The sequence below is a fragment of the Peromyscus californicus genome, unplaced genomic scaffold (genome assembly GCF_007827085.1).
Source record: "Peromyscus californicus insignis strain IS unplaced genomic scaffold, ASM782708v3 Scaffold_10__1_contigs__length_136768540, whole genome shotgun sequence".
NCBI classification, from domain to species: domain Eukaryota; kingdom Metazoa; phylum Chordata; class Mammalia; order Rodentia; family Cricetidae; genus Peromyscus; species Peromyscus californicus.
Genome location: NW_026294391.1, coordinates 12,277,814 through 12,291,143, shown reverse-complemented (window position 1 = coordinate 12,291,143; position 13,330 = coordinate 12,277,814). Strand labels below are relative to the sequence as shown.

Below are 13,330 nucleotides of genomic sequence, written 5' to 3'. Positions count from 1 at the left end.
TTTGGAGAAAAATCCCAACTTTCCTACCCCTCTGACTGGAAGTCATTTTCTCCCTGTGATATTTACTAGAGAAGGACCTTGGTTTGAAGGTATCTTTGGGATAAAAGGAAGGCAGAAAATGAAAAGGTGAGGACCTGTTAGTTTCTAGGCCCTGTATTAACCTCGGGCTGGATGTCGGATAAGCAAGATTACTGTTGGGCATCTGGCCTCAGATGCTCACTGAGGCAGCTTGGGGCTGTTGACCTGGTATGAATAGTAACCCACATCAAGAGCAATTTTTTTGTATGTGTGTGTCTATCTAGCTCCCCCCTCCATTGGGCCTTCCAGTAAGGGGCCCAAAGCATACAGGAAGAGCTGACCACAGCAGGTTGAAGGCCTTTCCTTATCAGCACTATGGCTACACATTTCCCCCGACTGGGCTGCCCTCAGCTTTTCTCTGTAAAAGCTCAGGAGTCCTATGGCCTCTCCCCTGAAGTACGCGGCCCCCGTCTCTAGGCCTCCTAGAGGTTTCCCTGGTGCAATGTACACAATACATGTGCCGGGCAAGGGGACTTTGTCCCCAGGCTTTCCGCTGTCCCCCTGTTTCTAGCCTAGCGTATACAGGGACAGATGGCCATCATCTCCAGCTTTCTGCAAAGGCCTGCAGGCTTTAACTTCCTCCCGTGTCGTAAACAGTAGAGGGAACATGAAATGGAGAGTTAGAATTGAGTGGGTTGCACACCTGTATGGCACTTTGTTGTTGTTTCCCCAACCCTACTGTGTGCTGCGCATGCATCTGTGTGCTTTAGGCCCTCCTGAAAGGGTCCAGTCAGTAGCCCATGAAGTAGAGTCGGTCGAAGCTCCGAAGAGAAGGCAGGAGGTGGAGCTCAGTATTGGAGCACTTGCCTAGCATTCAGGAGGCCCTGGATTTGATGCCCAGCACCACCAGGGATGGAGAGGGAAGTGACAGTGGTAGAGTTTGATGGGAACCTTCAGATGTCCAAAGGATGGCCCTAGCTCGGTGGTTCTCAACCTGTGGGGCATGACCCCAGTGTGAGGAATGACCATTTCATAGGAGTCATGTAAGACCATCAGAAAACAGATAATTATTTACATTACGATTCATAACAGTAGCAAAATGAGTTAGGGAGTAGCAATGAAAAGAATTGTATGGTTGTGGGTCAACGCAACATGAGGAACTGTATTAAAGGGTAGCAGCATTAGGAAGGTTGAAAACCACTGCTCCAGCTTCTGAGTTTGTCTGTACTTTGACCTCTCTGGACCTTCCTTCTTCCAGCTAGAAGAATTTATTCTTCCATTGCTGAGAATCTTGCACAGGTGGTTTTCTGTCCTTTGTTTTGCCACTGACATCTGAGCAGCACTTTTGAACCAGTATCAGTTGCTTGTACCCATTTCTCCCTGGCACCTCCTCCTAGAGATTCATGAGCATCAGTGAAGTCTTGGGTGGAGGTGGGTTTCTTGTGGCCCACCCTGCCCTGCTGTGCTCAGATAACCTCCCTCCTAGAAATGAGCCTCACTCCCTTTTCCTCCATTTGGCTTTGACTCAGCAGAAACATCTAACCCTGGCCATGGCAGTGATGCTGACCTTTGGGCCAAGTAGAAGCTACATAGATGTGTCTGCATGGGCCTCAGGAGAGAGGAGCTGGGACTTGGTATTATGGCCCAGAAATATAGCCAGATCCACTTCTTTTATTGTTTTGGTCTTGGACCATGGATCATCAACACTGGGAAGGATGGCTCTTAGATAATTTTTAAGATTTTGCTTTTTATTATTGTTTGTTTTTTTGAGGCAGGGACTTACTCTAGGATCCTGTCTAGCCTAGAACTTTCTTGGAGACCAGGTAGCCTTGGCCCTTGAACTTGTGACATGCTTCCTGTCTCAGACATATTGCCATCATGCCTTGTTATTTAGTTTTGACAACTTTTTGTTTTTGTTTTTGTTTCTTGAGACAGGGTTTTTTGTGTAGCACAGGCTGTCCGTCCAGGAACTCACTCTGTAGACCAGGCTAGCCTTGAACTCAGAGATACGCCTACCTCTAGCCTCCCAAATTCTGGGATTAAAGGCATATGCCAACCCCCTGGCCTTAGATTTGACAGCTTTATAAAATGAGAAACTGAGGCCTCACAAAGCCAGGACCCTGTCTTTATCTAGGTCACTCAGCCAATCTCAAAACAGCAGTGTTTGAGATTGTATCAAGACACAGGAGATTTCTCTGTGCTATTTCCTGTACAACTTTCTCCATTGACCTCTCTGTGCTCAGCATCTTTGTGTTTTCCAGTTTCCCATGGGAATCCTCAAGCAGAAAAGTATAGACCTCAGATTGGGTCTGAGGTCATGTGTCTTGCCCATAGTTTGTACCCAGTGGAACAGTTGGGTGTGCATTCCATAGTTCTTGATAGGTGGGTGGGTATTTTCCTGGCTCTTTTCCTTAGTGCGGCCAAGGTTCCCGCAGGAGCAGGACAGTAGAGAGCAGACTAGGTTACCATTGCCCCTTGCTGCTGTGTGTACCCACGTTTGTGTGGTTTGTTTTTAGGTTCTTCACAAAAGCTAAGCTTCCTTTATTAAACATAGCGTGCGTGCACACCATGGTATGTTTATGTGGAGGTCAGAGGAAAACTTTGGGAAGTCTGTTATCTTCTTCCTTCCTCCCGTTGGGTTCTAGGCTCGAACTCTGGTCGTCAGGCTTGGCAGCAGGCGCCTTGACCTCCTGAGCCCTCTGCACAGCCTCCAAACTTCCTTGTTTGTCTTTAGCAGAACTTAATGGTAGGGAAGCAGCCAGACAGCAACCTGAGGAGGACCTGGTTCCCAGGTCCCTCCAAAGCAAGGGAGGACCATTTACTGCCTTTTAGAAAGAATCTGAGCCAGGTGGTGGTGGCACACGCCCTTAATCCCAGCACTTGGGAGGCAGAGCCAGGCGGATCTCTGTGAGTTTGAGGCCAGCCTGGGCTATACGAGCTAGTTCCAGGAAAGGCGCAAAACTACACAGAGAAACCCTGTCTCAAAAAACCAAAAAAAGCCGGGCGGTGGTGGCGCACGCCTTTAATCCCAGCACTCGGGAGGCAGAGCCAGGCGGATCTCTGTGAGTTCGAGGCCAGCCTGGGCTACCAAGTGAGTTCCAGGAAAAGGCGCAAAGCTACACAGAGAAACCCTGTCTCGAAAAACCAAAAAAAAAAAAAAAAAAAAAAAAAAAAAAAAAAAAAAAAAATCCGGACTTGAACTGGTGAAGTGAAATGGTTCAGTCAGTAAAGGTGCTTGTTGTTGAGCCTGGGTACTCGAGTTCAATCCATAGGAGTCATGTGATGAGAGGAGAGGACAGACTCCCGCAGGTTGTCCTCTGATCTATACATGTGCTTGGGCATGCAAATGTGCAAAATAGATAGTAAATGTAATGATAAAGTAATAAAAGAAAAGTAGGGGCGGTCGCTCAGTGGTTAAGAGCACTTGCCACTCTGACAAGTGGGAACCCAGGTTGGCTTCCCAGCATTCACAGAGTGGCTCGCAACTTTCCTTAACTCTCTAGTTCCAAAGGATCCAGTGCCCTCTCCTGTTTGTGGGCATCAGGTATGCATGTGGCACAGACATGTAGATGCAGGCAAAACTCATAAACATCCAGTAGATAATGTTTGTTGCAGGTGTGAGGCAGAAGACTCTCTCTGTCTTGCTTCTCCTTGTAAGTTCAGGCAAATGCAGGTTACATTTTAGGGCAGCAGAGAGAAGATGAAAGAAGTTTGTTAGAGGTGTTGCTCATTCCTCTCCTCCCTCTCCCTAGCAAAGGCTGGGTAGGAAGTGGTATCGCTTCCTGAGTACGCGCAGCCTCACAGCTTGTCTAGTCTTGAGTCTTTCCTGATTGGTGACAAGGGCAAGTACTCACTGTATGCCGTGCTTCTGTGTTGTGGAGTTGGTCATGTGGGTATTTAGTCTCAAAGGTTTCAATCTTTTGGAGGCTCTGCAGGCTGCATGTGGGTACATATGTGCACTTGTATGTGAGTATCTTTGTATGTTCAGAGAAAGCAAAGTCATGTGGTGCCTGGGGAGGAACGTTGGTGTTGAATCTGGAGAAGTGTGCACTCCCTGGTACTTGTTATCCTCCCCTTATTCCAACTGATTCCTGTGCTAGCAGGGGACCTGGAGTAGACAGGATCAAGGCTAGCCCTTAGCGAAGTAAGGTGACTGTGGACCATGAGGTGGGGGGGATGTCACCAGATGTTGGTGCCTTCCCACCTTTGACAGCACATATGTGATCCTGAACTAGCTGTGCTCTTTCTGTGTCAGCACCGCCTCCATCCTGTGGGACTTTGGGTTTGGGTTTGGGTTTGGGTTTTAGTGAGGATCAGATGAGTTGTCTGAAAGTCTGTAGTAGAACTAATGATAGAGGACTATGCTGGGAATTTGTGGGCCCTGCTTAGAAAGGGAACAGAGGTGGACTGGAGTGGGGGAATCCCCTTCCAGCTGGACCTGGAGGAAGAAAACAGGTGCATATGGCCAAGTGCCGTGTTAGCAGAGGAGGACTTTCAGTTTCTGTCAAAACAGTTTCTCTGAATTCCCCCTGCATTTATGGGCCCAGTGGGCCACTCTTTCTCCCACCTTGGGCCCCCCACAGGGAAGCCCATCCTGGCCCCCACATGCTAATCTGGGAGGAGGAGGAGGAATTTTCCTAAGGACAGAAGTGGTAAGGCTAGGAAAATTAGAAAAGCTAATTCATCTTATGATGTGTTTTGCCTATAACATTGAAGGTTTTTTCCTCTCGATAGGGAGATACTGTGTGTGTTTCCTTGGTCAAGAGATGCATGTTTTATTCCATGTTAATAATTACAAAATTAAGGTATGTGCTGGGTATGGTGTTATATACTTAGAATTCTAGCACTTGGAGGCCAGAGAAGGTGGATTGTTGTGAGGTTGAGGCCAGCCTGGGCTACATAGAGTACTATTCCAGCCAAGTGTCTAAACCTAAAAAAAAAAACAAAAACCGAGCCGGGCGTTGGTGGCGCACGCCTTTAATCCCAGCACTCGGGAGGCAGAGCCAGGCGGATCTTTGTGAGTTCGAGGCCAGCCTGGACTACCAAGTGAGTTCCAGGAAAGGCGCAAAGCTACACAGAGAAACCCTGTCTCGAAAAACCAAAAAAAAAAAAAAAAAAAAAAAACAAAAAAAAAAAAACAAAAAAAAAAAAAAACCGAAGGCCCATCTTACAGTCAGTGTGAGGTTGTGCCTTACAAAAGCTGGGATGAGTCTCTGTACAAGTATTGTAACGTGCCTGGATCTAAGGACCTACACAGAAAACCAGCATTACCGTTGGACTGGAGTTTGCTTGTCAGAGTTTTGACCAAAGACTCGATTCTGTACAGAGCTAGCAGTGCTTGTAATTGAAGGGATACCCCTCCTTTCTGCATTGGGGCTTTCCTCTGGCAGAGGAAGTGCAACACAAATGAGGAAGGCCTTAATAAGCAATTCTCGGAGCATTCGGGCTGACCGGTGTGTAGCTTGCAGTATGCTAGGAGTTGCTGTCCTCATGACAAATGGAATGCCTGTGTTTTGTTTGGTTGGTTTGGGTTTTGTTTGTTTGGTTTGGTTTTTTGAGACAGGGTTTCTACATAGCTCTAGCTGTCCTGGAACTCATTTTGTAGCCCAGGCTGGCCTTGAACTCAGAGAGCCTCCTGCCTCTGCCTCCTGAGTGCAGGGATTAAAGGCATGTGTCCGCACCCCTGGCCTGAAGTGCCTGTTTCTTGATCACTGCTTATGTATGCTTCAGCTACCTTCCCTTGTAGTGCCATCCCCATACTGGAGATTGAACCTAGCTAGCACCCCAGGTTCCCAGATGTATTCCCAGCTCTCTGTAGTCTTTATAATACCATTTTCAGTGGAAGAAGAGTTACTGTCCCCACTTTATGAATGAAGACATTTCAACCCAGAGATGAAAGGCTAAGAGGTGGCATGAACTTTCTGCCAGAAAAAGGCAAGATAAAAGAAAAGAGACCCTGTTGCCCCCCCCCTTTCCCCCAAATCTAACATCTAGCTCTGTACCTTCTGTAGGAGATACATACTCCCCATTATCTCAGCCCAGCTCACTGAGCCTGGTAGCCCACCCTATTTAACCCTTTCACTCCTCTCTTAGTTCCTGTTTATGGCAGCTGCAGACTGCACTGCCTCCAAGCTTAGCCTACAGAAATAGCTCCTCCAGCAGCCCAGGCAGCCACAGCAGCCTCTGTGGTCCTGGCTTCTAAGAAAGGCAGCAGCGTCCCCCAACCCCCACCCCTAGCTAGTATGCAGGACATGTGACTTGCTGGAAGTGCTTGAGGGGGGAGTGTGGCCACAGAAGCCACATCCTTGTTTACATCAGTGAAGGGGCTACCCCTTCCTGCCTTCACAGCCCCTTCTCCTCCACTCCTCAGGTATCTGCACCTCTAGGATGACTCGAGGCCGTTGTAGCTGCCCACTTTCTAGCTCCGAGCAGCCTTTGTTTCCACACCATGCAGAACCCTTGTGGAGGGAGTCAGAAGGCAGTGAAGACCTTCTGGCAGGTTTTCAGAGAAAGACTGGCCGGCTTGGCTGATGGGCATGTTCCCATTCCTAGCATCCCTTTTCCTGTGCCCTAAGGGGAGCCCATCAGAGCCGTGAATCTCCCTCTGGGGAAACACAGGGAAATTCCCTTTTCAAGGCAGCCAGTGAAGTCAGGCTTGCCTAATCTTCAGACCCACATTATGGGAGAAGAGACTCCTGCTTCCATGCCTCAGCCTGTATGGCTGCTTAGCAAACTAGACCCAATTTCTTTTGCTATATATCAGGTTCTGAGCTGGCGGTGGGCTTAGGTGTGAGCCGTCCTCTGCCTTCAGTAGAGGCCTTGTGAAATCAGTCGGTATTGGGTGATAGAGGGGCTCTACCACTTTATACTTACTGTCCACAAGAGGTCTACAAGGTCATACCTGTCTGGTAGCCAGAGTCACTTGTCTCGACTTACCTCACTAGTTACTATTTGGCAGAACTTAAGTGTTTTCTTCTGTTTAAAATTCTAATCATAGCTAGGTGGTTTGAAAAAGCAAAAAAAAAATTCTCATAATGGTGAGGGCATGGTGGCTTTTTTGTGGTGGTGGTGGTGGTGGTGGTGGTGGTGGTGGTGGTGGTGGTGGTGGTGGTAGGCAGGCATTGAATGTAGAGGTTTGGTTTGGTTTGAAATGGAGTCTCACTGTGTGATCTAGGCTGTCTTTGACCTTAGCAATTCTTTTGACTCTCAGTCTTGTTATAGGTGTGTAATACCCTCCTTTTTCACTTTTTTTTTTTTTTTTAAGTTTTTTGAGACAGGGTTTCTCTGTGTTGTTTTGGTGCCTGTCCTGGATCTCGCTCTGTAGATCAGGCTGGCCTCGAACTCACAGAGATCCGCCTGGCTCTGCCTCCCGAGTGCTGGGATTAAAGGCCTGCGCCGCCGCCGCCGCCGCCGCCACCACCACCACCACCACCACCGGACTTCCTTTTTTACTTTGAATTTACAGAGGCCATCCTTACTTGTTGAGGAGACATCCAGTTTAACATTGTCACCACAGTTACCTTTAATAAGCCAGACTTTCCCCTTAACTTCAGTGTCCTCAAGTAAAAATTGAGAAGGGGGTATGGAATAGGTGGTTCCTGGGGCTGCTTACAGGACTTAGGTTGTTGGTTTGTCTAAGGGACAAATTCATTTGCCAGAAATACCTCTGATGTGGCTGTACTATTCTTTTTAGAGCTTTCTGTTATTACATTTTTATTTATTGGTAGGTGTGGAGATTGTGGTGGCATGCCACAGGGCACATATAGAAGTCAGAGGACAACTTAGGGGAGTTGATTCTTTCCTTCAAACATGGGAGTCTCGGGCATCAGGCTTGGAGGAAGAGCCTTTATCCACTGAGCCATCTGGCTGAACAGCACTTACCTGTACACCTTATATTCTCTCATTCTTCAACATTGTCTGAGCTTGTTCCTTTTTTTTTTTTTTTTTTTTTTTTTTGCGACAGGGTCTCATGTAGCCTGGCCTTGAACTTACTTTGTGGCTGCAGATAGATGAAGATAATCTTCTGATCATTCCACTTGTACATTCTTAGGGCTTGTGTGTGCATCTTCAGCCCTTGCTTGCCACTTGTCACACAAAAAGGAAAGAACTGTCTGGGGCTTGGTGTAGAAAAGGGAGTTTCCCTAGTTCCTCAGCCCATCCTTCCCTTAATAAATGATGTTCTGTGACTCCAACTCTTGTGGGTACAGCTCTGACTCCATCCTCTTCTTTCTTTTGTCCCTGCAACTCTAGCTGACCAGGTGTATGGAGACCAGGACATGCATGAAGTTGTGCGAAAGCATTGCATGGACTATCTGGTGAGATCCCGGGGAGGCCTTGGGACAGGAGGGGAGGAGGAGCTCCTTTGCACACAGTTCTTAATTTTTCAATCTGTTCCACAGATGAAGAATGCTGACTACTTCTCCAACTATGTCACAGAAGACTTCACCACCTATATCAATCGGAAGAGGAAAAACAACTGCCATGGGAACCACATTGAGATGCAGGCTATGGCGGAGATGTACAACCGTCCTGTGGAGGTGTATCAATATAGCACAGGTACTTCTGTAGTGGGTAGGTGAGGGTCTAATGGTGCCTCATCAGAGCCAACCATACTGGGTCCCTTGTGGATGCTCCCTCCTTCTCTTTCTCTGCAGAACCTATCAACACATTCCATGGGATCCATCAAAATGAAGATGAGCCCATCCGTGTCAGCTACCACCGGAATATCCACTATAATTCAGTAGTGAATCCTAACAAGGCCACTATTGGTGTGGGGCTGGGCCTACCGTCATTTAAACCAGGGGTAAGTGGGTCCCTGTCCCATGGGTATTTGCTAGATACAGAGTGTTGGTTCTGCCCTTAGCCCACAAAGTGTCCTCTCTCCTCTTTGAGTCTCCCCTGAACTCTGAGCTGTATATAAAATTAGTGAGTTACTGTTGATCAGAAGTCATTCATTCTATGCCAGGCGGTGGTGGCGCACACCTTTAATCCCAGCACTCGGGGCAGAGCCAGGCGGCTCACCCATCTTATGCTTGTTGAGAGTGGCCTTTTAGGATACCTTGGACTGGATATCCAGGCTTCCACATGGATCTTCTCCAAGTGCGTAGCAGTTAGACACAGTTGAGGGCACAGACTTGGAATGGAACCCTGACCCACACACAGCTTAGTGGAATGGACCCTAGGGGCGGATTGTATAGGTTGGGCCAATACTCCACAGGCCTGAGACCTAGTGTCAGAAGATGGCTTTTCATTTTCCCAGCATCTACTGGCAGATAATCATTCATTCTCATAGTTTCTCTCCTCTCATCTTCCCTATTCTTTCCTCCTTCCTTTCATCTTGTCCCCTGACCCTCCCTTTCCCCCTCCTCCTAAGCTGCTTTTCTATTCCTCACCCTCCTCTCCACCCCCTCTCCTCCCGCTTCTCTGTCTTCCCTGTACCCCCTCCTGGGGATTTTGAAATCCTCTATTCAGGTTTCACTTCCTACAAACAGAAGGTGGTCCTGCCTCATCTTAAGAAACACTCTAGCATTAACATACCCTCCAACCCCGGGAGGGGGCGGGGTGGGGGGCTTGTTTTGCTCTTTAATAAATTTTAGAAAAGGTTTAGATTTGCAGAATGATTGTGAGAATATTAGCGTTTCCATATGCCACATTATGATTAGCATTAATGGAGTACATTTGCCGTCATTAACAAATTAGTATTGATACATTAAGTAAAGACCACATTTTATTCACATTTTCTCAGTTTCTTCCTGATGAACCTTTTCTTCAATCCAGGATGCTGTCTCACATTTAATTGTCTGTCCCCTTTGACTTTTTGTGGCTTGAACAAATTTTAAAGAATTTCACTGTTTTTGTTTTGATTTGTTGACCCACTCTGTAGTTTTGTCTTTTCTAGAATGTCATATATTGGGAATTTTGCAATATGTATGTAGCTTTACCAGAATGGCTCCCCCACCACCATTTAATACTATTTAAGTAAGATTCATCGCCGGGCATTGGTGGCACACACCTTTAACCCCAGCACTCGGGAGTCAGAGCCGAACAGATCTCTGTGAGTTCGAGGCCAGCCTGGGCTACAGAGCGAGATCCAGGACAGGCACCAAAACTACAAGGACAAACCCTGTCTCGAAAAGACAACCAAAAAAATTCATCTATAACTTTTCCTGGCTTGACTGTTTATTTCCTTTTTTTTAAAATCTAAATGTTTAAAAGTTTCTCTAATTAATAGACTTAATTGTTGAAAAAATTGTTTTACATTTATCTATTTCAGGTAGGGGTCTGTGGAGGTAAAGAACAACTTGTAAGAGTCACTTCTGTCTATGGGGTTTAAACTCAGGTCATCAGGCTTGGCACAAGCGCCCTTACTCCGTGACCTATCTTGCCAATCTTCAGAATAGTTTTCTCAGTGTCCAGAGTTTCCATCTAGTCCTTTCCTCCCAAGGCACAGAGACTCTGGTACATTTGTCAGTGTTTGACCCAGTGTTAATACATTCCTATTAACCTGCCTCATCCTTCCTCTTGTTTTGATGATCTTGGGAAGTTTAAGGAGTACTGCTCAAAAGTATTACAGGGAAATTCTCTTTCTGAATGTTGTTCTCATTATTTAAGCCCAGATGAAGGACTGTTCTCGGCACATATTAGGAATATGTGTATCCCGAGCACATATAATAAGATCATGACTGTGGATATTGTCTTTGGTCATCTGGCAGAAGTAGTGTTAAGTTTCCCACCTTTTGAATACTGTACTGTTGAGGAAGGAAATCACACCTAAGGAATGAGGATTATAGCTGTCTCCCTGAAATTATGTTAACCTAAACACAGAGAGTTATTGCTGATGTCTCCAGTTAAAATCCCCCCACCACATTCCTCATTCTTGCCTTCTTTCCCTTTTCCTGAGTAAATTCCCACTTTAAAGTTGAAAAACTTTCCCCACCACCCACCAGTCATTTACATGACTGTTATTTACGAATTCGTGTATAAGCTGGGGCAGACTCATTAACTGGACCCCCTGGAGTCCAGTGATAAGCACAGTTCTTTTTATGTTTAGTGTTACTGATTCTATTCATTTCCTAAGTGCCGGAGGCCACCACCTGCTTGTCCTTGAATACGTTTGTAAGATGGTTTTGTCACTTGGAGCCTCACTTCTTAACCGGTCTTTAAAAAGCGATTAGCATACATTAAGGATTAGTCTTTGTTTTGTAAAGTTCCTTGGATTTTGACCGAGGCATAACAACAAAGTGCATCTATCTTGGGCACCTAATCATTCAAACAGTTTTAGCCCCTGAAGGTTCCCCACTCTTTCTTTCCTCTCCAGCCAACTGATCCTTTATTGACTCTGTTTTGGCCTATTTCAGAAAGTCACGTAATTGGAATCATAGTGAGTAGCCTTTTCAAAATGCTGCTTTCAGGTAGCAGTATGCATTAAGGTTCATCCATGTTTTTTCACGGCTTGTTAGCTATTTTCTTATCACTTACTGGTCCATTTGTGGAGGCACACTGTTTGTTTAATCATTCACCTATTGAAAGATACCCTTGGTTGCTTCCAGGTTTTGATGATTATTAATAAAGCTTCTGTAAACTGCTGTGTGCAGGTTTTTGTGGGAAGTTAAATTTTATGACTAGTTGTGTTACTATCTGGAAGCAAGATTTCGGGATTACAAAACTATACTGTGATTTGTAAGCAACTGCCAGACTTTGTATGAAGCGGACTAATGTGTGTGTGTGTGTGTGTGTATTCATCACAATAAATGGAAGTTCACTTTCCCAGGAATTGGTCTTCCTACTTTTTTGTATTTTAGCCATTCTTGGGATTTTTAGGTTTGCTTGAATTGATAACAATGTGTTGAGCATTGTTTTAGTGCTCTACCCCTGAGCTATACCCCCAGCCTGAGTATCTTTTACGTATGTCCATTTGCTATCTCTGGATCTTTCTCTGTAGTGAGATTGCTTACCTACTTTCATTTTTTTTGTCATTTTGCAGTGCTGGAAATTAAATTACGTTTCTGTATATGCACTCTTTATCACTGAGCTGGACCATATCTGCCTAGTTTTAAATTGGCTCAGTCTAACATTTTCATACATGCATTTCCCCCCAGTATGCTTCATGATAGAAAATTATGTTGTACATCATTACTTAGCACACGTGCACTTATGTATGTTTTGTGTGTGTGTGTGTGAGAAAATGATGTTAACTTGCTGGGGGCATGGTGACACATGCCTGTAATCCTTGTATTCCAGAGGCAGAGAAAGGAGAATTGTGAATTCAAAGCTAACCTGAGCTGCATACCAAGCCATTGTTTTTGGGAAAAAAAAACATTAACTAAAACTTTATGAAGCAGTATTTACACTTAATCCCTGAAATATACTTTGATGTTCTCTATTATTTCATTAGTGTCATATCGCTGGATGTGGTGGCTCACGCCTGTAATCCCAGCACTTGGGAGGCTGAAGCAGGAGGATTGCCATGAATTCCAGGCCAGCTTGGCCTACATAGTGAGTTCAAGATCAGACTGGGCCATGTAGTGAGACCCTGTCTCAAAAAACAAATGAACAAATAATGCTGTAGTATCTTAAAACTTGGCATGAAGTTCTCTCTCATACAGTGTTCTAGCACCCACACCATGCCGATACTGACCCTTCATCCCCTCACATAGCCACACCCAGCCTCATATATGCTTGACTCCTGCCTCCACTCCATGTCTGTACAGTCCACTTCTCTGCTCATCTTTTTCCTTTGCCCTGTCTGTGAATATTATGAGAAAGGTTGCAGCATTGTGAAATAGAGCCGTTACTAGGTGAGGCTTCTTTAAATTAAGGCCTAGACTGAAGAGCCCTTCTCATCCCCAGACTTAGTGCTTCACTTGAGATGTCTTGGGGTTGGGCCAGCATTTCTGACCGTAGGACTTCAGAATGCCAGCTCTTATAATCTAGGCCTGCTTTGCTCCAGTTACCGATCTATGCAGTCTGCTGAGGAGTACTTTGTAAGAATAACTTTTCCTGTGTTGTCTTTGTTAAGGCCTGTAAGCCTACCTTCCTGAGCCCATTCAGGCTCTTGCCCAGGTTCAGAGCATCACCCCTACATCCTTGTTCCTCTCCTCCTGGCAGTTTGCAGAGCAGTCCCTGATGAAGAATGCCATAAAGACATCAGAGGAATCATGGATCGAACAACAAATGTTGGAAGACAAGAAACGAGCCACAGACTGGGAGGCCACAAATGAGGCCATAGAGGAGCAGGTGGCTCGAGAATCCTACCTGCAATGGCTGAGGGATCAGGAGAAACAGGCCCGCCAGGTCCGGGGACCCAGCCAGG

The 13,330-nt window shown here is 46.0% G+C and overlaps 1 protein-coding gene across 5 annotated transcripts in view; it reads left to right on the top strand.

The window, feature by feature from the left end:
• Positions 1-13,330, top strand: part of Otud5 (OTU deubiquitinase 5) — a 35,000-nt gene that overhangs the window by 17,245 nt on the left and 4,425 nt on the right. For all 5 annotated transcript variants that reach the window (XM_052747366.1, XM_052747095.1, XM_052747262.1 and 2 more), the window contains 4 exons: positions 8,269-8,333; positions 8,418-8,574; positions 8,673-8,821; positions 13,126-13,329. In XM_052747366.1, coding sequence (XP_052603326.1) covers positions 8,269-8,333; positions 8,418-8,574; positions 8,673-8,821; positions 13,126-13,329 — 575 coding nt within the window. The remainder of the gene's footprint in view (positions 1-8,268; positions 8,334-8,417; positions 8,575-8,672; positions 8,822-13,125; position 13,330) is intronic.